The 26,353-nt window shown below is 50.2% G+C and overlaps 2 protein-coding genes across 6 annotated transcripts in view; one reads left to right on the top strand and one right to left on the bottom strand.

Annotated features, from left to right (window-relative positions):
* Positions 1 to 10,654, top strand: part of LOC143026394 (polypeptide N-acetylgalactosaminyltransferase 14-like) — a 295,274-nt gene extending 284,620 nt beyond the window's left edge. For all 4 annotated transcript variants that reach the window (XM_076186689.1, XM_076186691.1, XM_076186693.1 and 1 more), the window contains 6 exons: positions 970 to 1,073; positions 1,934 to 2,060; positions 2,474 to 2,566; positions 5,527 to 5,695; positions 5,858 to 6,040; positions 7,031 to 10,654. In XM_076186689.1, coding sequence (XP_076042804.1) covers positions 970 to 1,073; positions 1,934 to 2,060; positions 2,474 to 2,566; positions 5,527 to 5,695; positions 5,858 to 6,040; positions 7,031 to 7,189 — 835 coding nt within the window. In that variant the 3' untranslated portion in view covers positions 7,190 to 10,654. The remainder of the gene's footprint in view (positions 1 to 969; positions 1,074 to 1,933; positions 2,061 to 2,473; positions 2,567 to 5,526; positions 5,696 to 5,857; positions 6,041 to 7,030) is intronic.
* Positions 8,381 to 26,353, bottom strand: part of LOC143026393 (angiotensin-converting enzyme-like) — a 40,806-nt gene continuing 22,833 nt past the window's right edge. Inside the window, exons 8-15 of one of the 2 annotated variants that reach the window (XM_076186687.1) lie at positions 26,182 to 26,289; positions 25,812 to 26,004; positions 24,099 to 24,265; positions 23,050 to 23,172; positions 22,528 to 22,688; positions 22,086 to 22,235; positions 21,081 to 21,152; positions 8,381 to 12,346 (exon numbers count right to left, since the gene is read on the bottom strand). In XM_076186687.1, the coding sequence (XP_076042802.1) occupies positions 12,282 to 12,346; positions 21,081 to 21,152; positions 22,086 to 22,235; positions 22,528 to 22,688; positions 23,050 to 23,172; positions 24,099 to 24,265; positions 25,812 to 26,004; positions 26,182 to 26,289 (1,039 nt within the window). In that variant the 3' untranslated portion in view covers positions 8,381 to 12,281. Of the gene's footprint in view, positions 12,347 to 19,795; positions 19,916 to 21,080; positions 21,153 to 22,085; positions 22,236 to 22,527; positions 22,689 to 23,049; positions 23,173 to 24,098; positions 24,266 to 25,811; positions 26,005 to 26,181; positions 26,290 to 26,353 lie in introns of both variants that reach the window. The other variant, XM_076186688.1, reaches the window with a different exon arrangement.

The following is a 26,353-nucleotide window of genomic DNA, read 5'->3' as shown; positions in this document are numbered from 1 at the left end:
AGAGAGACTAGAAAAACTTGAACTACAGACACTAGAGCAAAGAAGAGAGGAGATTTGATAGCTATTTACAGAATCATGAAAGGCATAGAAATTACTGATAGAGAGAATCTGATAAAATGGGATGAAAGAAATACAAGAGGACATGGAAAGAAAATAAAAAAAGACAGCTATAGAAGAGATGTGAAAAAGAACAGCTTTCCTCACAGAGTAATAGACAGTTGGAACAAGTTAGATGAGAAAGTGGTGTGTGCAAAAACAATACATGAATTTAAAAATAGTTTAGATAAAATGAGATATGAAGACGGGACCTCACGAGCATAGCTCCCCTTCCCGTAAAATACAACTAGGTAAATACAACTAGGTAAATACACACACACACAGAGAGAGAGAGAGAAAGAGAACGAACACCACAGTTAAGGAATTCGGGTTGATTGAGGGCACGATGGATGGAGACCCTAGAGAGAGTACAGCAACGTATTGAAAGGATTGAATTCTTTTCGCCCAACGGTAGGCAGCAGATTTTGTTGAGTGAGGTCCTCTCTCTCTCTCTCTCTCTCTCTCTCTCTCTCTCTCTCTCTCTCTCTCTCTCTCTCTCTCTCTCTCTCTCTCTCTCCCTTTTACTTCATAAGCCTGAAGTCATCTGGCATCTCCCAGAATTACGTATATATATTTTATAAATCGCCCTGAAAGGCGTAAGTTAATTACATATACTGTTCTCATGTCTTGTTTTGACTTTGTTCACCACTTTTTTGTCATGAAAGGAAAACAGATATTTTTATCTGTTTGTAAATTATTATTTTGAAGTGACATAACTTTCATTGTCTCCTTACCAAATCTAAAGATTAAACGTTTATGATAATTTCAAATGGTTATCTACTAAACAAACCCTTCCGTTGTGAAAGGGGAGTTTCTTAGGTGGTAGGCCAAGCGCCACCTTTCACCCTTCTTTTATTTATTTATTTTTCTCAGCACTCCAGTCATCGCCGGGGGCCTCTTCCTCATCGGGAGGGAGTGGTGGGACACCCTGGGACACTACGACACCGGATTCGAAGTCTGGGGAGGCGAAAACCTGGGTAGGTAGGAAGAAGCCTCCGAGACGAGATGGCTCCCCATCGCCAGCGTGTTTTCCTCCAGCTGCTGTATGGAAGCGAAATGTGGACGTTTGGAGGGGAAATAACTTTAACCATGTCCTTATCTGTTTTTTTTTTCCTCATATAACCCTGGCATGGACCGAAAGGCCTCCAATTTGTCGGAAGGTTTTGTTGTAGTGACCTAACAGAGAAACGACACCCAAGACCAATAAGGCCAGCAGCGCATGTTTGCGGACTTCACTCACGAAGCAGACTCCAACATCCACATTTAATTCCCAAACAGTAGTGTGATTTCACTCGTGTATATATATACATATATATATATATATATATATATATATATATATATACATAAGGAAAGAGAGTAAACACCAGACTCAATTCGAAAGGTTTATTGTGCCCGAAGTTTCGATTCCCGTCCAGGAATCGTCCTCAGGGGTGTGATTGCTTCATACAGTGAATTTTTGTTTTTGTTTTTGTTTGGTCCGGGATGCAACTGGTAGAGGACCTTCGAAGTAATTAATTGTGTTACTTTATTCATAACATGTCATATGTGTACAATTTCACAAGAACAAGAAAATGTAACAATGAAAAATACACTGGAATGTGAAACAAAACACGCACACACACACACACACACACACACACACACACACACACACACACACACACACACACACACACACACACACACACACTTACATATATATATATATATATATATATATATATATATATATATGAGTCGCCATGATGTGATCTATGCTTATGATCCTGTCCGCAAACCTATCAAAGGTGAATCCATGTTATTAGTGTTGTCTCCCTTCCCCCCGTCCGGGCAGAAATGTCGTTCAAGTGTTGGCTGTGCGGGGGGCGGGTCGAGGTGACCCCCTGCAGCCGGGTCGGCCACGTCTTCCGCAAGAAGCACCCTTACACCTTCCCCGAGGGCAACGCTAATACCTACATCAGGTAAATTTTTATTAATTTGTATTTTCTAATTTTCTATTATTTATCTATTTGTTTATTCCTTTATTTATTAATTAATTTATTCTTCTAGCCATGTTCTGGCTTTGAGATTGAGTACGAGTAAGATAATTGCTGATATTGGGAGTGGAACTGACGACGAGAAAAGAAAAGAAATAATAAAATAGAATAAGATGAATATAAAAGAACGATTGTCTTTACCCTGAAAGCTCTGGGCGGGACTGTCTTAATTAGATATAACCACCAGACGGTAGCCAGAAAAAAAGTTAATCCTAGCCATAGAACAAACAAAATACTCTCCCCTGACTGGCTATACACACTAGCATTTCTTCCCCGATTTTGGAGATTCTGTTTCGGACAGATTTTGACTGACACGCTAACTCTCTCCCCTCCGTCAGGAACACCCGTCGGATTGTGGAGGTCTGGTTGGACGAGTACGCCCACTTCTTCTACGAGACTCGACCCAGCGCCATCAACAAGGTCTATGGAGAGTAAGTATCCGGTTGAGCCAACTGAATAGTTGGACATAACATCTCGGTACACCTGGCTTTCTTATTAAGTATAGAGAGTATCCACGGAGCCCAACTGAATAGTTGGACTCGACTTCTTTTTTTATTTCTATAGAGAAAAGGTATCCAGTTGGACCAACTGAATAGCTGGACACTGGAATTGATCTTCTCTCTCCATATGTATATTTCTTTCTTTCATTCGAAAGGCGAGACCGGTTGCAGAGTGCCTCTCTTTCATAAACATATATATGTCTTTATTGCGATTCTAGTCGTCAGAAAGGATGGTCGCTGGCCGAGCGGGTTAGGTAGTCTCTACTTGCAACGGAGGTCGAAGTGATGGCGGTTCGAATCCTTCCACTGACAAGTGGAACCAAGGGCGTGGCTTAGTAAATTCCACGCTACAAAGTCTTCTGTAAGGGCCACTGTCCTGGCGCGGCGTCCTGATTGAAAGAAGTTTCGCGACGTTAAACCGAATCATTATTATCAATTGTAGAAAAATAATAAATAAATAAATAATCTTTCAGTGTAGCAGTGGTTTCCGCGTTGGGAATTGAAAAATTTGACCCGTTGCCTATCAGAACAATGCAGATAGATCTTTCATTGTTTAATATGTCATATAAAATTCACCAACGCTTCTATCCTAGATGATATCGCGGGATATTTCACACTATCGGTCCGGTCGCGCTCCGCTCTCGGTCCGCTCTCGGTTATGAGGTATTCACACGTACGGTCTCCTCTCGCTCCGCTATCTCTCCCGTCATTGCCCCTCCCTCGACACCAGTAGAAGTCTTACCATCAGTTACGAAGGATGTGTGACTTTTCTGACGCCGAGTTGGCAATAATCGCCATTGCACTTGATAAAGAAGAAGGAAAACAAAATAGAAAAAGAAAGAGATTGTGTGTTCATCCTATGTTGCAAGATAGGAAGACTGAAGGAGAATTTCATACTCTGCATCCTCGTCTTATTGATGATGAGAGTAAATTCCACAGCTATTTCAGAATGAACAAAGGAACATTTGAGAAAATACTATCCAAAATTGAGAATGACCTGAAATGTACCAGAAGATGCTGCACTTCCTGGCACTGATGTGCTTGCACTATACATTATAGTGGGAGATGAGGCTTTCCCGCTGAAGAGAAATTTGATGAGGCCCTACCCAGGTTCACAGACTGAACATAATGTAAAGAAGAGGATTTTTAATTATAGATTATCTAGAGCCAGGAGGATAGTTGAGTGCACATTTGCTATTCTAGTGCAAACCTTCAGAATATATTTAAGGAAACTTAAAGCTATGCCTTCTAACGCTAATGCAATCATTACAACAACATGCATACTTCACAATCTGATACACCCAAATGCTGTTGCATTACCAGATACTGTTGTCATGCCTCCATCAAACACAGTACGTCCAATGAGAGGAAGAGGGGGAAATACTACAAGGGAGGCTTTTGGCGTGAGAGAAACACTGAAAGATTATTTCAGCTCCCCAGCTGGTTCAATGCCTTGGCAAAATGATAAAATATAAGTAGACAAACAAACTTGTGTAGGAATATTTGTTGAGTGAGCTAAGGAGATGCATTTCAGCAGTGGATAATAGGCTGTTATTATACATATGGAATTTCTTTCTTCGGTTAATAATGTGTATTTTTTTCTCTCAGTACCTTGGCAATATGATAAGTATGCAAACATTATTGTATAGGAAAATTGTTTAGTGAGGATAGGAAATGCATTTCCACAGTGGACATTAGGCTATTGTATGGAATTTCTTACCTTCACAACCCAGCTGCCTGCTTATTTCAACACAGCTTTTCGCCACGTTATGACTGTAGTGCAGCAAAGTCAGGTCATACAGCTCTGGTTTACCTTTGGACTAATTCCATTAGCATTTCATCTGAATCCACAAAATTAAAGTAAGTTTTGTAGGTTATATTTTATTCAGTTGGTGCTTATGTATATCCTAGCTGTACGCATTGTCATTGTATGTGATAAATAAAAAGAAAACGTATTTTTATCATTTATCTAACTTTCTCATGATCCCATTGTGGTGTTTTCTTTGGATTATCCATGGTTTGGTAGGACAGAAGGTAACACTACTTGCTTATATAAAGGCTGAATCTCGACTGGAGTGGAGCAGGAGGAGCAGGACCGTGGGAACTGAGTTCACACTGGCGCTCACGGTCCGCTCTCGCTCCAGTAAAAATATCTTTTGACGGAACCGTGACCGGAGCGAAACCGGAGCGAGAGCGCCAGTGTGAATGCTTCCACTGAAATTAATGAGACAATATTGGACCGGACCGAGAGCGGAGCGCGACCGGACCGATAGTGTGAATCAAGCCTAAGGTATTGGGTCGAAGGAGGTGTGTGGGAGTGTTAGGTTGAGTAACTATGGGATGGGGGAGTCATAGACTAAGGGAGTGTTTTGGGGAGGGTACTATATTCAAAAGTGTTTGATAAGAGATTTGTCTCTTGAAGGAGAAAATGAGGAGAGATTAAGTTCCAGATTTGTATTGTTGTTGTTGTTGTTGTTGTTGTTGTTTTATTATTACAAACGAGCAACTCTATGCGGGGGCCAGGCCTTTCGGGTGAGCTCTCTTTGTTCGCAGGCGCCTTCGGCGGCCAGCCAATCAGTCGTCTCCGTTGTCGTGACGTCACCACTTTCGGCCAATCAGTCGTCTCCGTTGCCGTGACATCACCACTTAGCCAATCAGGATCCGGAGGGGACGTTTCCCCCTTGAGGGGTTTCAGGTTTCCAGTCTGATTTAGATCGATATCAACAGGAATTATTTTATTTTTATATAGAAGACAGATCAATGTAACACCGTAGGTCACGTTCGGATGTTCACGGAAATCTCCTGGCATGCTAAAAGAATAAGTAACACTCATTGTTATGTACGGGAGTAAAGGCAATTGTTTGATTGCCCCCCCTCTTCTGCCCCACAAGCGTGAGTGAGCAGAAGCGACTACGGGCGCAGCTGGGTTGCAAGGACTTCAGCTGGTACCTGCGCACCATCTACCCAGAGTTGAGCACTCCGGCGCAGCAGGACCTCGCCTATGGTCATCTCCGCCAGTCCGACAACTGCCTTCAGGTGGAGGATTACGCCGAGGCCAAGGTGAGTCTCGAAGAGGCTTGACGATGACAACACTTCGGTTCAAACCGCTAGTATGAACAAGATCCATATAGATACTATATGGACCTTGAGTGTGAACAAGGCCAAAGAGCCGAGCCGTGGAGAGTAGCGTGGATGATATGTAAACCTCGCGTGTTCCATCAGGAGCGGGGTGATGGCATGGGCTTGGTCGAGCTTGTGATGTGCGTGACGGGCAAGACGCGTCAGGACTGGTCCCTGACGCAGGACGGCGCGATCAAGCAGGGTTCCTCGTGCCTTGCGGGCAAAGAGCCCCACCACCAGGATGTCCGGGTCTTCGCTCTTCCGTGTCGCCCCACCAGTAGTCAGGTAGGATGGAGGGAGACGAAAACTGTGTTCGTTGTAAAAGCTTTCAGTTGGTGAACTTAATCTTAAAATAATTGATGGAGACTTTAGCTATCTACAAGGGTGTAACAAAATTACCTTGATTTATTTTGTGTTCCTGTAACTCTTAATGAAATAGCGTACCTTAGAAGTATTCATTATAGATGTATTCAGTGGATGAACTTGATCTAAAGACACTTGATGGAGACTCATTGTGTACTAAGGTGTAAGGAGATTTTCTTGATTTCTTTTGTGTTAGTGTGATTTTTAATGGTTACCTCCCTTATCCGGGGGGGGGGGGAGGGGGAGAAGCCCTTGGTATATAGATGAAATAGTAATTCTTAATGTTTTGGCTGGGAATAGGCGACTATTTTGGCAGTCCATGCGGAGGATTCCATTCAGAATTGGATCTCGATCGTTGGAGGCTCCTTCTGGAAGGTGGTCTCCCCAGCTGCTTGTGCCCTCTGCCTCTAGCCAGAACAAAATCAACAAAATCCCGGTTCCTTTACACCGTCGCGTTTACTGCCATCGAGGATCGACACCGTTCCGATTAAACGTATCACACATACTTGGGAGCTAACGTGTCCATCCTCATAAAAAAAAAAAAAAAAAAGAGATAGAAAATGCTTGACGATCCGAAAGGTAACGGAGACATGACGATAAATATGAGCTTGTGCCTAAGCTCACCAAATGACAGCATTTTGTTTCCCCTGTCCACAAACAAATGGCTTTGTAGGTTCGAACTGGGCGAATACAACGCCATCTACTAGCATACAAGTATACCAAGGAGGTGTCCGCGACCTTTGAAGCTCAGGTTGAGGAGATAGAAACAATCATGTAGTGGTTTTGCTTACCTTTAATAATTCATTTGTTGACTCTCAGGTTGGCACAATGTTCTAGATTCTATTTACTTCCCCCCAACTGTCTATAAAGCGCTTCGTTTTCGTTTTATTTACTTTGTTCCTATTGATGCAGAGGTGGCTACGGGCGGGCCGTCGACTGCAGCACGCAGCCTCAGGTCTGTGTTTGGACGCAGCAAGCTTGGACGGCGCTCTTCTCACGCCGTGTCAACACGCACTGGTCTCCCAGCAGTGGGACTTCTCCGTCGAGCTTCAGCCTCTGACGTCACTCTGACGTCGTCGATCTACCTCATCGTTACACTAAACATTCCTGATGTGGGGTAAGGTGGGCATGTTACGGGAAGGGAGGGAGGGAGGAAGGAAGGAAAGGTAGGAGGGGTTAGAGGGGGTTAGTTGAAAGGGTTACAAAGAATGGTTTGAAGGAAGAGCTGTCTTTGCTGTTAGGGTACAGACGAATAACTGTGTGTACCAACATGGATGTGCAGCCTTTTTAGGACCTACGTTTCTGTTAAAGTTCCTCAAACTTCTGTTAAGATTGGGGGCACCAAATGCTAAGAAGAAAAAGTTGAGAAGTCTACACCAGAAGCCACTGACCGAAGCCGTCACCTTTATTCTAGTTGCTTGGGCTTTTGGGGCAGGTGACCACTGCTGGGAATCGGGGAGAAGCGCGGGATTCGAACCCACGACTAAGCGAATGCAAGATGCTATCGATGACGCCACCAACACACAGACGGATAATGAAGGTACAAGAAAATTGAAAGAAACTTGGTGTTCAGCATCTCCAGCATTCAGTTTATTTCTAGCGCCGAACAAAATCCAAACGCCATCTACCTGGGTCTGAAGTACACAGACTTGTCCTCAACCATCGTCATTTCACTAAACGCCGACGCTATCCCATCCCCCCAATTTTTTTTTCCGAGCAATCCCCCATGAAGCCACCCTTCCCATTCCAGACAGCTTTCGGCAGAACCAGTAAACTCGCTCTTTGAGTGTGATCAGCGTCAGGGAAGCGTGCCACACGCACATATATACGGAGTTGACGTTCATTAAATGTGCTGGTAGCACATCTTGACCGAGCCTCACGGAGTGGTCGCTTGCTTGATACATAGTCATAACAGTGATACCTCATCATTCTCTCAAGGTTCTTGATACCAAAGACGACGAGACGCTTCTTCGAGTCGGCATTCAGTGTCCGTCTCGTATCGACACAGCAGGACGTGGAGCACAAGCGTCTTGAAGGAAGATGTGGATCATAGTCCTCATGCATATCAGCAACGGGGTGGGCAACCCTTGGCACGCGTGCATAACCTAGCACACTAACGATTTTTTTCCGGCACGCGAAACCCAGGGATCACCTTAAGAAATATAAATGACAAACCTCCGACTTCTTTTGTATGACCATTGGTAACCGCATGCTACGCTAGGCGGCGGATTGGGTACCTCCTAGGTGGTGAAGGGAGCGAGGGGGCCTATACACGTATGTAAGTCTACAATTGTGCTCCTTTGGTACACAGGAAAATTTTATATCAAAGATTTGGCCAATTTTGGCACCCACACTTAAAAAGGTTGCCCACCCCTGGCTTAGTCTGTGGTTGAGCGAGTCCATAACACCATGGACAACGCTAGTCCTTCGAAGGACCTAACATGACCCACCACTTCTGTGCCCTACACTGCAAAGCCATGTGTAGCTTTAAAGATCCCTTCTGCCCTCGCCATGGAAATACATAATTCAGGGAACCCCAAAAACACCGGGGGGGAGGGGGAGGTTGGCTTGGTCTTGGTCTAGGTCTAGGAGACCTAGAGGCCTAGCGGCCTCGCCTCCCTGTGTAGTGATTCGAGAGGCTGCAACCAGGAGCTTCAGCAATTCCTCATGAATGGAAGAGACTGCAAGAGACCATAAGGCCTGCACTAAGCAGTTCCGTGTCTATTAACAATCATCATCCCCATCCAGAAAGTTATCTAAGCTTCTCTTCAAACAACCCATTGTTTCAGCGCTCACTACAAAATAACATCCGTTAAGCAGTTTATTGGTAAGCCAGTGCTTGCCCATTTCCTTGTTAAATCTAAATTTATTCTATTTAAATCCAATACTACGACTCCTGCCCTGTTGTCTTCAAAAAAGTGAAGAAATTTTTTGAGTTGTAAAGGAGCTTAAGTGAAGCGGCCTTGCTGTGGATGTGCTGTCTTTTGTTGCAGGGCTATCAGTGGGATACAGGGATGACCTGTCATCCATGAGGGGCTAAGATGAGAGGGAGGAGCGGGCGGTGGATGGGAGTGAAATGGGTATTTACCTTTTGATTTTCCTACCTCCCTTGTAAAGGGAAAAAGCCCTTGAAGTGTGTAGATGGAAGGGAGCTCTTGAGTCCGTAAGATATCATTCAACAGTGTAAAAGAAGGATGATGGGCGGTTTAGCAAGGACATCCACTTCCTGCATTATAGAGTCAAGAAAAATACCTCTCTTCACTTTCATTTACAATTGTTACAGATTTACTTTATTTAGCTCGGTTCATCTTGAATTCACTTCTTATCCAGGGAGGAGAAATGTACAAGTAGACACAAATTTGTGTATAATTTGAGGCTTAGAAATTGCGGGGTAGGAGACAGAGCCTAACGAGCGTTGCTACTTTCCTGTATACTACAGTTAGGTAAGTAAAACTTGGTGAATACGCGTTTTCTCAAAATTTATTATGGTCTGATTTCACAGTCATTAGTGGCAGTTTCGCTTGCTTTCCTCATCGGCGAGTGTTGTAAGCTACAAAAATGAACTTAACTAAAGTAAAAATTTTATGACTAATGTTCAGTCAAACCTGGTAACCCAAAGAAAGGGGGGAATGCTGGGACCATTCCTTTTCCACTTACACAAACGAGCAACGTGCATTACAAAGCTAAGGTTAACAACACAAACCAACTGTAGTAAAGAAGGCGCAATCAGTTCCTATACATCTTTCGCTCCACATTCAGTTCCCCCATTTACAGCTCACCCCCCCCCCCCGTACCCCGCTTTCTTCCCTGTCTTGCGTCGACACCAATACCTCAACCTCTCTCCATAATTCCCCTATAACACTCTCCTTCCATCACCTCGGTCAATCACTCGCTCTCTTCCCATCCACCTATGGTTCGTATTCTTCAAACTGGCCCCCGATCAGTTCTCTCCACATGTGAACCACCTCAATAGTACTCTGATCAACATTTGATCTCCACATCTATTTTATTCTGACACATTCTTGATGATATATATATTTTTTGTAATTTATCCTTTCTTATCCTCATCTGGTTCTCTATACTCTCGGTGGTGAAGCAGATACAGATAAATTCACTGATGTATTGGAAATTTCTAACATTGAGAATGAAGGAAATACGAAATTATACAACTGCGAACAAAACTGTTAGCACATTTTCGAATATAGAAATTTTCGAATTTTGAGATACCTAAGAAAGAAGTATCAGTGTTTCATTATATACTTTCTTTCTAAGCTCACTTGATTTCTAACAAAACAATTCTTGCTACCTTAGCAAAGTAGTAGCCGTGTTTAAGGTAATGAAAGCCTTGCGAAAGTTTTGGGGGCATGGTAGCTTGGGGTCACGAGTATAAGTAGGCAGCATTGTTAGCAATCATCTGTGATACATGTAGTTTGTAGGGCTGTTAGTGTGCATTGTTAGTTAAACTTCTCAATTTCCTATAGATTGTATAAAATGTTTGTACGTTTCAAATATTAAATAAATTTTTATAATACAAAATTATCTAACTTTGAAACCTTTAGTTGTTGATCAGCATGGTGGTGAAGGATTTTATCGCTCGCTCGTGTTGTGGATCCCTTGTGAAGATAGAGGTGTGCGTGTGTGTCCACTATAAGAACTAAAATGTGTACATGGAAGACTCTGGAGGTGCCTTATGTCTCAGGTTAAGGAGACAGTCCCTGTAGAGTTGTTAGTCCCAGAGTATGACTTATTTAGACTGAGGACCTCTGATACAAGTAGAAGCTTTACCAACCGCGGTCAAGGTTCCCCTCAAAAGGTGAAGAAAGAAATTATCATTAGACAGGAAAATTTTGACACTGGCTTCATGTACTGTCCACCTCAGTCGTCACATCATACTTTTGTATCTACTTCCCTGTTTGGGGAATATCCCTATGGGTACCACGGACAGGTGGCGAGGCAGTAGTTGGCCTTCCTCCAGAAATGAATCGCCTGGCACCCTCGATTGTAGAGACATCAACTATGATAAATGCAGGGCAGGTTTGACAATCATTGAGATTATCGTTTTCGTACTTCGGCTGGAGTACATGCTTCCAGAGTTGGAGTGGCAAGTCTTAGGCAATCGAAGGGGGGAGTGGGTTTTTGAAAAAGGAGATATATACAGAGTTTTTTCCGTGGTTTGCGAGGCTGTTACCTGCCCGCACCTACACTTGGCAGGTAGTCCGGAATAGTTCACAATACATGAACGCAGGAGAGTGTATCCACGGCAGGTTCTCCTCTCCATTGGTCTGTCATGGACCAAACCGTTGTCCATTCCTGTGGTTTTCAAGACCAATAGTTTAGTATATTTTTCTTGCATTTCCTTTTCTAAACAGGTTTCTTTACTTGAGGTACTTTGGACTTGAAAGAGTTTCAAAGGACATTAAAACTGCAGGTCGTCATGTAAAATTAACCTGTTCACAAAGTAACATTGTACAATCAAAATAAACAAGCTTCTTATGTTTGCTAAATATAATTCATTGGCTTCTAATTCACTAAAAATCTACGCGTCTCGTTTATCTTTGGTCTCCTCCACGTTCGTTAGAATCTAAAAAGACTTAATTCACTAAAATATAATTGAAAGGTGCATCAATTTGTTGCACTGAAAATCAACTATTGAGGGAGAAAAATACACATGCAAATGGGAAAAGTACACTTGAACGACAAATGGAAATCACTTGAAAACATGGAATCATTTGATTAAAATTTATCAGAATGAAATGCGGCAACAGCTTCTCTCAGAGGTTTTACGTCAAATTGCTTCCTCCAGGAAGAAATATAAGTAAAAATCACAAAACAACTTTGATGAACAACTTTGATATTGACCACTAAAGAAATCCTCCAAGAATATCACAGGATTCAATGTAGCAGTGTCCTGGGGCACCGCTCTGTCCGGGCGAGGCACGCCTTCATTAAAGAATTATGAACTATTGTCCAAGAGGGTTGATACACTTGTGTGCTAGATACCCACCCCACCGATGCATACAACTTTACAAAATTGAGCACTTCATCACGTAACCGGATGGAGCTGCAGCATAAAAGGTAACGACGATTCAACGAAGGCATTCGAAGGGGAAAAAAAAAAAAAAAAAAAACTTCCGCTGTCTCCCAAGGTTCCCGAAGAAAAATTTCACCGCTTGCTCTTGCTGGTGCTCGGCAGAGACGTCAAGGTAGCCGAGCCTGATCTCTTGGACCCTGCAGGGATAAACATTGGTCAGTTGCAGGGTTATGGGAACGGTTCAAGCTCTCCCGACGGGAGGGGCGATCTGTGGCCAATTCATAGGAAAGTTCTAGGATCTTTCCGGGAACGAGGAAATTCCATTAAAAACAGTAAAGGGGTGGGGGCGGGGTGCGAGGGACGGGACGGTGTGGGTGTGGGGGTGGAACGGAGATGCGAGGGACGGAAAGGTTGGGGGAGAAATGTGTGGGACGGGACGGTGTGGGGGGGGGGAACGGAGATGTATGGGACTGTACGGAGGGGGGGGGGACGGAGATGTGTGGGACTGTACGGTGGGGGGGGGCGGGGACGGAGATGTGTGGGACGGGACGGTGTGGGGGGGGGGAACGGAGATGTATGGGACTGTACGGAGGGGGGGGGGACGGAGGTGTGTGGGACTGTACGGAGGGGGGGGAACTGAGATGTGTGGGACAGTACGGAGGGGGGGGAACGGAGATGTGTGGGACTGTACGGTGGGGGGGGCGGGGACGGAGATGTGTGGGACGGTACGGTGGGGGGGGGGCGAAGACGGAGATGTGTGGGACGGCACGGTGGGGGGGGGGGGCGAGGACGGAGATGTGTGGGACGGCACGGTGGGGGGGGGCGAGGACGGAGATGTGTGGGACGGCACGGTGGGGGGAACGGGACCGTGAGGGGGGGACGGGACCGTGAGGGGGGGACGGGACCGTGAGGGGGGACGGGACCGTGAGGGGGGACGGGACGTTGAGGGGGGGACGGGACGTTGAGGGGGGAGGGGAGGGGAGACGGGACCGTGAGGGAGGGGGGAGGGGAGACGGGACCGTGTAGGGGGACGGGACCGTGTAGGGGCGGGGACGGGACCGTGTAGGGGCGGGGACGGGACCGTGTAGGGGCGGGGACGGGACCGTGTAGGGGCGGGGACGGGACCGTGTAGGGGCGGGGACGGGACCGTGTAGGGGCGGGGACGGGACCGTGTAGGGGCGGGGACGGGACCGTGTAGGGGCGGGGACGGGACCGTGTAGGGGCGGGGACGGGACCGTGTAGGGGCGGGGACGGGACCGTGTAGGGGCGGGGACGGGACCGTGTAGGGGCGGGGACGGGACCGTGTAGGGGCGGGGACGGGACCGTGTAGGGGCGGGGACGGGACCGTGTAGGGGCGGGGACGGGACCGTGTAGGGGCGGGGACGGGACCGTGTAGGGGCGGGGACGGGACCGTGTAGGGGCGGGGACGGGACCGTGTAGGGGCGGGGACGGGACCGTGTAGGGGCGGGGACGGGACCGTGTAGGGGCGGGGACGGGACCGTGTAGGGGCGGGGACGGGACCGTGTAGGGGCGGGGACGGGACCGTGTAGGGGCGGGGACGGGACCGTGTAGGGGCGGGGACGGGACCGTGTAGGGGCGGGGACGGGACCGTGTAGGGGCGGGGACGGGACCGTGTAGGGGCGGGGACGGGACCGTGTAGGGGCGGGGACGGGACCGTGTAGGGGCGGGGACGGGACCGTGTAGGGGCGGGGACGGGACCGTGTAGGGGCGGGGACGGGACCGTGTAGGGGCGGGGACGGGACCGTGTAGGGGCGGGGACGGGACCGTGTAGGGGCGGGGACGGGACCGTGTAGGGGCGGGGACGGGACCGTGTAGGGGCGGGGACGGGACCGTGTAGGGGCGGGGCCTGACGGTTGGGGCCAGTCGGTGCTGTTTGGGGCGGGGTCTGACGGTGGGGGGCAGACGGAGCTGTTAGGGGCGGGGTCTGACGGTTGGGGGCAGACGGAGCTGTTAGGGTTGGGGTCTGACGGTTGGGGGCAGACGGAGCTGTTAGGGGCGGGGTCTGACGGTTGGGGGCAGACGGAGCTGTTAGGGGCGGGGTCTGACGGTTGGGGGCAGACGGAGCTGCTAGGGTTGGGGTCTGACGGTTGGGGGCAGACGGAGCTGTTAGGGGCGGGTTTTGACGGTTGGGGGAAGACGGTGCTGTTAGGGGCGGGGCCTGACGGATCTGAGAGGTGGGGCCTGACGGTTTGGGGCAGACGGTGCTGTTAGGGGCGGGGCCTGACGGTTGGGGGCAGACGGTGCTTTTAGGGGCGGGGCCTGACGGTTGGGGGCAGACGGTGCTGTTAGGGGCGGGGCCTGACGGTTGGGGGCAGACGGAGCTTTTAGGGGCGGGGCCTGACGGTTAGAGGTAGACGGTGCTTTTTGGGGCGGGGCCTGACGGTTGGGGGCAGGTGCTCTTAGGGGCGGGGCCTGACGGTTTGGGGCAGGTGCTCTTAGGGGGGGGGCCTGACGGGGGCAGGTGCTCTTAGGGGCGGGGCCTAATGGTATGGGGAGATGGAGCTGTGAGAGGTGGGGCCTGACGGTTGGGGACAGGCGGTGCTGTGAGAGGTGGGGCCTGACGGTTGGGGTTAGACGGAGCTGTTAGGGGCGGAGCCTGACGGTTGGGGGCAGACGGAGCTGTTAGGGGCGGGGTCTGACGGTTGGGGGCAGACGGTGCTGTTAGGGGCGGGGTCTGACGGTTGGGGGCAGACGGTGCTGTTAGGGGCGGGGCCTGACGGTTGGGGGCAGACGGTGCTGTTAGGATTGGGGTTTGACGGTTGGGGGCAGACGGTGCTGTTAGGGTTGGTGTCTGACTGTTGGGGGCAGACGGTGCTGTTAGGGGCGGGGCCTGACGGTTGGGTGCAGACGGATCTGTGAGAGGTGGGGCCTGACGGTTGGGGGCAGACGGTACTGTTAGGGGCGGGGCTTGACGATTGGGGGTAGACGGTGCTCTTAGGGGCGGGGCCTGACGGTTGGGGGCAGACGGTACTGTTAGGGGCGGGGCTTGACGATTGGGGGTAGACGGTGCTCTTAGGGGCGGGGCCTGACGGGGGCAGGTGCTCTTAGGGGCGGGGCCTAATGGTATGGGGAGATGGAGCTGTAAGGGGTCGGGGCTTGACGGTGAAGCGCGAGGCTTGACGGTTTAGGGCCGATGGAGCTGTTAGGGGCGGGGCCTGACGGTTGGGGGCAGACGGAGCTGTGAGAGGTGGGGACAGACGGTGTTGTTAGGGGCGGGGCCTGACGCTTGGGGGCAGACGGAGCTGTTAGGGGCGGGGCCTGACGGTTGGGGGCAGACGGTGCTGTTAGGTGCGGGGCCTGATGATTGGCGGCAGACGGAGCTGTGAGAGGTGGGGCCTGACGGTTGGGGGCAGACGGTGTTGTTAGGGGTGGGGCCTGACGATTGGGGCCAGACGGGGCTGTTAGGGGGGGGGGCTGACGATTGGGGGCAGACGGACCTGTTAGGGGCAGGCTCTGACGGTTGGGGGCAGACGGAGCTGTGAGAGGTGGGGCCTGACGGTTTGGGACAGACGGTGCTGTTAGGAGAGGGGCTTTACGATTGGGGGCAGACGCTGTTAGGGGTGGGGCCTGACGGTTGGGGGCAGACGGTGCTTTTAGGGGCGGGGCCTGACGGTTGGGGACAGACGGTGCTTTTAGGGGCGGGGCCTGACGGTTCGAGGCAGACGGTGCTCTTAGGGTTGGGGCCTGACGGTTGGGGGCAGACGGTGCTGTTTAGGGTGGGGCCAGATGGTATGGGGAGATGGAGCTGTAAGGGGTTGGGGCTTGACGGTGAAGCTTGAGGGCAGACGGAGCTGTTAGGGGCGGGGCCTGAAGGTTGGGGGCAGACGCTGTTAGCGGCGGGGTCTGACGCTGTTAGGGGCGGGGCCTGACGGTTAGGGGCAGACGGAGCTGTGAGAGGTGGGGCCTGACGGTTGGGGGCAGACGGTACTGTTTGGGGCGGGGCCTGATGGTATAGGGAGATGGAGCTGTAAGGGGTCGGGGCTTGACGGTTAAGCTTGAGGGCAGACGGAGCTGTTAGGGGCGGGGCCTAATGGTAGGGGGCGGGCCTAACGGTAGGGGGAAGACGGTGCTGTTTGGGTCGGGGCCTGATGATATGGGGAGATGGAGCTGTAAGCAGTCGGGGTTTGACGGTGAAGCTTGAGGGCAGACGGAGCTGTTAGGGGCGGGGCCTGAAGGTTGGGGGCAGACGGAGCTGTGTGTGGTGGGGCCTGACGGTTGGGGGCAGACGGTGCTGTTAGGGGTGGGGCCTGACGGTTGTGGGCAGACGGAGCTGTTAGGGGCGGGGCCTGACGGTTGGGGGCAGACGGAGCTGTGAGAGGTGGGGCCTGACGATTGGGGGCAGACGGAGCTGTGAGAGGTGGGGCCTGACGGTTGGGGGCAGACGGTGCTGTTAGGGGTGGGGCCTGACGATTGTGGGCAGACGGGGCTGTTAGGGGCGGGGCCTGACGATTGTGGGCAGACGGTGCTGTTAGGGGCAGACGGAGCTGTGAGAGGTTGGGCCTGACGGTTGGGGGCAGACGGTGCTCTTAGGGGTGGGGCCTGACGGTTGGTGGCAGACGGTGCTTTTAGGGGCGGGGCCTAACGGTAGGGGGCGGGCCTGACGGTAGGGGGCAGACGGTGCTGTTAGGGGCGTGTCATGACGGTATGGGGAGGAGCTGTAAGGGGGCGGGGCTTGACGGTGGAGCGCGAGGTCTGACGGTTGAGGGCAGACGGTGCTGTGAGGTGCGGTGCCTGACGGTATTTGCAGATGGAGCTGTTAAGGGCGGGGTCTGACGCTGTTAGGGGCGGGGCCTGACGGTTGAGGGCAGACGGAGCTGTTAGGGTCGGAGCCTGACGGTTGGGGGCAGACGGAGCTGCGAGTGGCGGGGATTGACGGTGGGGGGGGGCAGACGGTGTTGTAGGGGGCGGGGCCTGAAGGTGGGGGGCAGATGGTTCTGTGAGTGGCGGGGCTTGACGGTAGGGGGCAGACGGTGCTCTTAGGGGCAGGGTCTGACGGTTGGGGGCAGACTGAGCTGCTAGTGGCGGGGACCCGATGGTTGGGGGCCGATGGTGCTGTGAGGGGAGGGCCTGACGGTTGGAGGCAGACGGTGCTCTTAGGGGCAGGGCCTGACGGTAAGGGGCAGATGGAGCTCTTAGGGGCAGGGTCTGACGGTAGTGTTAGGGGCGGGGCATGACGGTTGGTGGCAGACGGAACTGTTAGGAGCGGGGCCTGACTGTGGGGGCTCAGACGGGTTGTGAGGGGCGGAGCCTGACGGTGGGGGGCGGGCGGGGTCTGACGGTGGGGGGCGGGCGGGGTCTGACGGTGGGGGGCAGACGGAGCTGTAAGGGGACAGGGCCTGACGGTGGGGGGCGGGAGGGGCCTGACGGTGGGGGGCAGACGGAGCTGTAAGGGGGCGGGTCCTGACGGCGGGGGTCAGACGGTGCTCTTAGGGGCGGGGCCTAACGGTAGGGGGTAGACGGTGCTGTTAGGGGCGGGGCCTGACGGTATGGGGAAATGGAGCTGTAAGGGGGCGGGGCTTGACGGTGAAGAGCGAGGCCTGACGGTTGAGGGCAAACGGTGCTGTTAGGGGCGGTGCCTGACGGTATGGGCAGATGGAGCTGTAAGGGGCGGGCCCTGACGGTGGAGAACAGACGGTGTTGTAAGTGGGCGGGGCTTGACGGTGAGGGCCGGGGCCTGACGGTTGGGGGTAGGGCCTGACGGTTGGGGGCAGACGGTGCTGTATGGGGTAGGGGCAGACGGTGGGGGCAGACGGTGCTGTGAGAGGCAGGCCCTGACGGTGGGGGGCAGGCGGTGTTGTAACGGGGTGGGGCAGGCGGTGCTGTAATGGGGTGGGGCCTGACGGTGGGGTCAGACGGTGCTGTGAGTGGCGGGGGCAGATGGTGGGGGGCAGACGGTGCTCTGAGTAGCGGGGGCAGGCGGTGTGGGACAGACAGAGCTGTCAGGGGCGTGCCTGACGGTTGGGGGTAGACGAAGCTGTGAGGTCCCGACGGTGGGTAGCAGACGGTGTTGTAAAGGGCCGGGGCCTGACGGTGGGGGGCAGATGCTGTTAGGGGTGGGGTCTGACGGTTGGGGGGCAGACGGAGCTGCTAGTGGCGGGGACCTGATGGTTGGAGGCAGACGGGGCTCTTAGGGGCGGGGCCTGACGGTAGGGGGCAGACCGTGCGGTTAGGGGCGGGTCTGACGGTAGGGGGCTGACCGTGCGGTTCGGGGCGGGTCTGACGGTAGGGGGCAGACGGTGCTGTTAGGGGCGGGCCTGACTGTGGGGGGACCGTAATGCCGCGTCCACATGGTCGAGATGTGCCTGGCAGACTTTGCCCTTAACGGGCAAAGTCCGCAGACTCTGCCCGCGAAGGTGTCCACACGGCTGACTATGGTGGTTGGAGGTTAGTTGGAAAGAAGGTAGCACTTTACAGCATTATAATTGCTGCAAATGGCGCCGGGAACGGACAGTTTGATGGTTTGCCCGCTGAAATTGCCCGTTGTCGAGCAAAGCCCTCGTGCCCGGCGGACTGCTCGACCGTGTGGACGTGGCATAAGGGGCCGGGGCCCGACGGTGGGAGACAGACAAAACTGATCGTGGTGGGAGATAGAGAGCCTGTGTGGGGGATGATGACTGAGCTGGGCGGGGGGAGACGGAGCTGGGTTGGGGGAGACGGAGCTGGGCGGGGGGAGACGGAGCTGGGCGGGGGGAGACGGAGCTGGGCGGGGGGAGACGGAGCTGGGCGGGGGGAGACGGAGCTGGGCGGGGGGAGACGGAGCTGGGCGGGGGGAGGCGGAGCTGTAAGGGGGGAGACGGAGCTGTAAGGGGGGAGACGGAGCTGGGCGGGGGGAGACGGAGCTGGGCGGGGGGAGACGGAGCTGGGCGGGGGGAGACGGAGCTGGGCGGGGGGAGACGGAGCTGTAAGGGGGGAGGCGGAGCTGTAAGGGGGGAGACGGAGCTGGGTGTGGCGGCGATAGAGACAAGGTTGGGGTGCAAAGGAGGAGGAGACAGGGTGGGGGTGCGAGGGAGAACGGGCAGGACGGAGGTTGGAGACGGTCCAGGGGGGAGCTGAAGAAACTGAATGGGAGGGAGCAGTGAAGATTTGGCGGAGGGGGGTGGTGAGTAGTCAGTGGCACCCTGTCAACGAGAGATTGGTCGTCAATCCACCCAGGGAGAGAATACATAAAATAGTAGCTTGTTAGCAAGTTTGTTTTCTCTGACGAGTGGGAAAGAAATTTTAGGAAATACGAAAGTTAAGGTACAGTAATTAGAGGCAGAATTTTACGAACACCAGACTTAAAAGTTTAAGTGATTCTTATAATTATATCTAAGACCAATAGAACTGTACTTCCTATCCGTGGGGTTCCCAATGATGGCGAAATCATTCCACATAAAAACCCATCAAACAAATTTCAGAGAAATGATCACTAATTTGTATCAAGTCTTATAAGGCGAAGTCATCAAGATAACTTCCAACAACTGTTACGGAAAAGTGCAGCTGGCATTTTGGAACGGTAACGGTAGTATATCGTTCTTATTTTGCGAACAACTCTGCATTTCGCCGGCTTGGGACCCCCTCCGGACAGCTAAGGAGAAGAGCGACCCAGCATGCATACGGACCATAAGCAATTCTTCAGTGCAAACCTTAAAATCTGGAGCGGATGAAGCTGGTGGTGTGCAGAAGACTATCCTGGTGGTGGTGGTGGTGGTGATGTTGTGGTGGTGGTGGTTGTGGAGCCCAAGCATGTACAAGGGGCCTACGGTCTGCCAGTGGAAATGTGACATTTTCCTTTTACATGCAAGCTGGATGGAGTTGTACACACAATGGGCACAGTCCAAATATCCAAAGCAAGTGTGGAGGGACTAAAAATAAGTCAGTGAAGTATGTCATCATCCATCACATGCAAGACTACGTAAAATTTGTACAGTTGTGTTGTACGATGAGCACCAACAGTCCAAGCATCAACTTCATTGCACAACACCCGTGCTTTAAAGAGTGCAAAGCCTCATTGAGGGGGGGGGAGTAGTCCATTATGGTATCTTGTTCACTGTAACTTGGCGGGGATTTTAATTGACGACCATGTTACAGAATATTGAGCTACCACCATTCCTCGATATCTCGTTGACCATTTCTCTTGACCACAATCTAAAATAGTCATTTTCAGGGACAGAAAAGTGGAATGGGTGGGGGTGGCCTCTGACCTGGCTACTTCCCTCATAAGGGGAGAGAAGCCCTCGGTAAGTTTACAGATAGATGGACTTTCAGGGGTAATATGATTTTTGTTCTGATAAATACACACTAGGTTGAACAACAAAATATGGAATAGGCATATGGACAGCGGGAAAAACCCAAGAACTCGCAACCACGTACACATGCATGATATAATTAATCTATAAAATCTACGTCAGCAAAGTACACATCAGGCGGGCACGAACGCATACAGCATGCAGACACTTACTCCCCAAATGTAGAGAGGTGCACACACGCGCACATGCAAAGCGATAGAATTGTCTATTAAGCGTTATATACATAACTTACCTGCAGTTCACTGTATATAATTTCAGTTATTAATCTATTAATGTATGGGAAGTATTATGGGTTGGAAACCACATTCCCGTTAATAAATAAATATAAATTTGGGAATTTTTCAGAATTACAAAAATGTCTGGCACGTTTTCGTGAATTTAAGAGGGACATAGAGCCTTAACGAGATAAGAAAAAAATAGAACAAGACAACAAAAAATAAGGTAAAGTTAATTTTTATTTATAAATAAAACTGTGGCTTTGCTATTGACGTCATATCGCCTCGTCCGTCCACGTCTGAAGCTTGAAGGCGACGACGTGCGGACGACGTACCGACTCCGACGACATTTACGAAAGACGTGGTCACACACTGCTTTAATTTACCGACGAAATTGAATTACTTACGTCTCATAATATCCTTGAGCCTACGTCTCGAAGATTCATCCCTGGGGCTTGACCCAGTCTGAGTGCCTTTGGCTAATATCCAGACGGAGAAGCAGAACAGGAAAAGCAGCAGAACCGAATTAAAGAAACTTGTTAAACATTGTTGGTCATAATTATCCTGCCCTATACTATCTAAGTGTTAATGATTACAGTCATGAGGAGCTGCAGACATTCATGAGATGCATGTGGCAGCCATGCCCTCGTTGACATTCATTACAGTATGCTACCACTAATACTATGTTGAAATAGCCACACATGGTGATATGGTTAATCAAAAGTCGTCTAATATTACTGCATTAGAATGGTCATACATATAGGGTGATGTAGTTAGTAAAAGAATAGTCTATTATGGAGAAACTGAAGTCTACACGTGGTGGGCCTGCCGGACCAGGCCTCGGGTAGAATCATGTCCCCATCGTTGGTCTTCTATTAACAACATTCTCATCCTAAACTGCAAGACCAAAATCTCTCCATCAGGAATATTTTCAAGAAGAACCTACGTTGTCCATATGCAAAAACAGACGTTATGTTATGATCTAGATACAACACATCTACCACCTGGCATTCTTATTCTAGTATAACTATATGTAAGAGCAAAGCACCCAAGAGAAATTTTGGGAGGCGCTACAGGACAGGCCCCTCCCTTTTGGGGGCCCGAGGCAGTCAAACCTTTTTCTCAAAATTGAGGATTTGATGTCCAGTCAATCTATGTCTATACAACTAGGCCTACAATGATTAATAGTGAATACTTATAACAAAAAGTGAATGCGGTGTACCAAGTATTGTGACGCTTCTTTGTGCGAATTAAGTTTATGGGGCTCTTGGGGCCCGGAACAAAGCACCGGCTGGAGGCCCCTCTCGCAGCCTCAGTGTACGAGTATCTAGCAACTACACACACCTCTCAACCCCTGCCATAATGACAAAAACCCTTCCTCGCCCTACCGATGCACGAACTCTCTTTCTCACCGTTCTTGTCTTTGGACTTGTTCCGGAGCACGAAGAACATGATGATGAAGATGACGAGGAAGAGTAGGATGGCCAGGACAATGATCACCACGAGCAGGGTCGACGGGGCGGCTAGGCGCTGGGCACCCAACACCAGGGCCTCGCTTTCTCCTGCAGAAGAGAAGGAGGAGTTGAGATAAAAGACGAAGAACCAGATCCAGGGTGCTGCTGGATCTTCAGCTAGAGGGGTCTTGGCACGGAGGATTGAGGAAGACGAGAGGAGGGGGGGGGGGAAGGGGGATGTTGGCAGTTTTGTTTAAAAGTCCTTTGTTGTCGCATCTTCGTTTTTCTTTATTTCAACTAAATTTTCCAGTTCGAGTGTTGTACAAACTGAAATGTAACCATAGGACGTCCATGACGGAAGAAAGAAATAGGAAACGGAGAGGGTGGCAGCACTACTCACTCCATCCGACGACCTGGTCCCGGTTCTGGGACTGGAGCCACGTCAGGAGAGGCGAGAAGTACTGGACGAGAGGGGCGGCGTCCATCCGGGAAGTCCGGCCCTGCGTCAGCACCGAGAGAGCCTCGTTCCAGGGACGCGACCGGCCAAGGCTCAGCATATCGCTAAGACAAATTAATAAAAAAGAAAAAGAAAAAAAAAATAGAATAAAATGAAAAATAAAATAAAAAACACACTGTGCAGAAACGTCACCAAACACCCCTAGCTATTTTCTCTTGCTTAGCGTAACGACAAAAATGTGCAAAATTGGTAGGGTAACGAGTATTCGGCAACTACATCTCGTCCCACACACACACAAGCACGTACAAGTACATGCACACACAGAACTCTCTCAGATGGACACCATACACGAATCAAAGAACAAGTTTGACAAAATGGAGATAGTAAGACTGTAACCTACGGACAAGATTATAAGCGCGTATAGTGGGTAAGTAGTTAGGTAAATGCAGTTAAGGCAATAATCACCTGAGACGCTCTCCTGCCTCTCTCGACCTGAAGATGTCGCACTTGTGGAGCGGTTGCCCCCTGCCGGTGGCGTCGCACAGTTCCTTGTGCATCTGGAACTGCAATACTGCGCTCACGAAGAATCTGCGCATCAGAAAACCAAGGTTTGTTGGGTACGTCATTGATGGGAAGACAGCGATGTTTTCAACGATTCCGACACGAGTCCCGATACTGCTCTAAACTTCCGATACCGGTAAAAGATTAATAAATGGAATTTGTTCATAAAGAATTTGTGTCCAAAACCAACTGCAGGGCCTGGAAATAACCATGAATTATAGTCATTGCAGGTGTCTGTATCGGAATCGGATTCTCATTTGAATACGAGGTTTAGAGCAGTATCGGGAGTCGTAGTATCGGAATCTTTATTTTTTTTTCTCTATCAACAGCTATATCCCTTCCACATTTTCCACACAAAAAAAGAGCTGGCAACCGCCAAGTGCTCTCAGCCCTGTCCGGCGATGACGCAGAAACTGTCTCACACGGTTACAACACAGACAACAACCCAAAGCTTTTCAGCGAAATTGATAGGACGACACGGGGACTGTTGCCGACCGTTGTAGGGCTGCGGGTTGTCAACCAATGACATTCGAGGCAACAGTTGCACGAAAAGAAGAAAATAGAAGGTCAAGAAGCAAGTTGACATTCAAGCAATCATTAGAAATAAATAAATAAACAATAAATAATTTAAATAAAAATCCCGTAAACTTCCAGTGATTAACAACGGTCCCCTGTCTTTCCCATAGATCTTTCCGGGAAGAAACGTAGACTTGTCTGTTACATTGGTAAGTGCTTCTATGTCAACACGTGGGAGGAGGAAAAGATAAGTTACCGGTTGTCAACTCCCCTTATATAAAAGAAATATAAAAGAGATAGTGGAAGCTGATAGAGATATTGGGCCCCGGAGACAGTGCCAACCCCTCAAGGTTGCACCTCTATATAGAAATGGGGATATTGAAAAAAAAGACAGGTTCGTGCAGGTTTCCATTTCTGGTCCCGAACGCGTTATTTACCTGGCATATGGAATGTTGGCTGGAATGTGGAACTTGGCTCCAGGGTCGAAGTCATCTTCGTCTCGAACCACGGGAGGGGAGACGCCCTGATGCAGCTGCCGAAGCTGCCACCACCGCTCGTTGTAGTCTGACGGGTCTGTCGTGCCATTGAACACCTCCCATCGCCACTGTGCCAAAAGAGAAGACGGTAAAGATCTCGCGTGATTCATTATGATCTTGGATCACGTGTTGGACTCGTGATCGACAGCTATTCCCCCCCCTTCCCGAAGAGAGCTCAGAGCTCATATGACCGATCTATGGGTAATGCTGTGACCTTACACGCGCGCACACACCCAACTTCCCGACACGAGAGTTGGAGTAATGACTCGCAGCGCAGCAATACTGAAATTATTTCAGCCCTGGGCGGGACTCGAACCCGGATAACTGTAGTGGCGGCCGGGAACTCTACCAACTGCGCCATCGAGTCGTGTGGCCGAGCCCATGCATCCTAGGTTGTCATGAAGTGCAGCGGATGACTCGGGACATTATCGTGTTAGCATTACACTCGTTCGAGTCCGCTTCACTGCACAGACCTTCATTTGCCAAGACAAACATGGCACTACAGAAGATCAAGTGATTAATGCACAGTTCAAGAGTCACATTCTTTTCAATTGTGCAGAAAATCTGGACTGGACTGGACTGGACAAACGTAATAATCATTACAACTTCAACAGACTTCTTCCACAGTTGAGGCGTCCAGTAACAGAGGGGCATCCCCGCTTGTTTTACTAGTTTCTAGTTAAGCGCGGATCGTGAAAGGCGTAAGTCATCCATATATATATATATATATATATATATATATATATATATATATATATATATATATATATATATATATATATATATATATATATATATATATCGTGCTTAGCTCGAAACCAGTAAAAATGGCAATGACGACCCTCTGTTGTAGTGGTACCCGTCCACACGTGAAAGGAAATCCAACCAGTTCAGTTTTATTTGTCATGTCCTAGCCCTCCTGTACCTGGTGGTGGCACTTTTCTTTCTATCCCTACTGCAGCCAGACTGTCTTACTCATCGTCATGTCACTTCCAAGGTAGCCAAGGATTCAAACCTCATCTTAGGTCTACTTTTCCTCACCGAGCGACTAGTTTCACTATATATATTTTTACTGCTGTTTCTCGTCTTTGTGGCACCCTTCACTATCGAGGAGGTTAAAGAAACTAATGTTATTGACATCGCTGGCACCGGGCTGAAGCAGTTAAAACCTAGACTAGCGCCATCATAATTGGAACTGACAGGTCATTACCCTTCCTCCTGCAATGGGGCCAGGTCAAGCAAAAATCCTCAAGTAGCGCAGACACACAAACGCAGTTGTAATTAAAGAAGGCAGAACTCACCTAACCATATTGTTAAGTAGCCCGTGAGGGCATATTCCAATAGTCGTCACTTTAGTAATATAGGCCATAGTAACACTGCACATTTGAGAGGAGTTGGGCCAGCTAGTCTTTTGGAACTGCTTTCATAAAACCTCAAACTTGAAGACGTTTACTCTAAAAACGTTTTCATCTATCTATTAACTTTATGTTTATGGATCACAGGTGGTAAAGGACAAACTCCCTAGTGTAGACCTTATGGTCTCTTGCAGTCTCCTCCACTCTTGTGTTCTTGTGTAGCATTCACCTTCAGAATAACGAGCAGAGCTGCACCCACCTGGTCAACGAGATAGCCGAAAGGAAGGAAGGCGATCTTGTCCAGGGCAATGGCGAACAGGTAGTTGATGTCGCTCTCGTACGATTCGTCGATGGCCCCGAGGAGTCCTATGGCCTGTAGGTGCTCCGGCGAGGTGGCCGACAGGGTCATGGCATCGGCTACCGCCTCATGGAAACCGGGATTGGCTCCTTCCCTTTGGAAGGTGGGGCGAGGGCATGAACAGGGTTATTCCCTGGGCGTATTTCATTTTCACCCGATACACACCCAAGTGCTACTCCGGGCACAACCGAATCCCAGGGTAAGATTGAAGGTCACCCTAATCATCGATATATTTGTCTTATTTCATTTCATTTTGAATTAAGAGACTAACCTGAAAACGATGGGCTGCGCTCTGTATCGCATGTCGTACTGTATGTGTCCAACTTCGTGGTGGGCCGTTAGCAGGTTCTCCATGTCCACATCTGTGCACTTCTTTACTCTGCAATGACCAAGACCATCATTGGTTCCCGGAAAGAAGTAGTGGAAAGAGTCCGAAGGAAACA

Source organism: Oratosquilla oratoria, chromosome 6 (assembly GCF_046742065.1).
Source record: "Oratosquilla oratoria isolate Oo_2021 chromosome 6, ASM4674206v1, whole genome shotgun sequence".
In the NCBI taxonomy this organism is placed as follows: domain Eukaryota; kingdom Metazoa; phylum Arthropoda; class Malacostraca; order Stomatopoda; family Squillidae; genus Oratosquilla; species Oratosquilla oratoria.
This window is presented reverse-complemented; position numbering and strand designations above follow the sequence as displayed.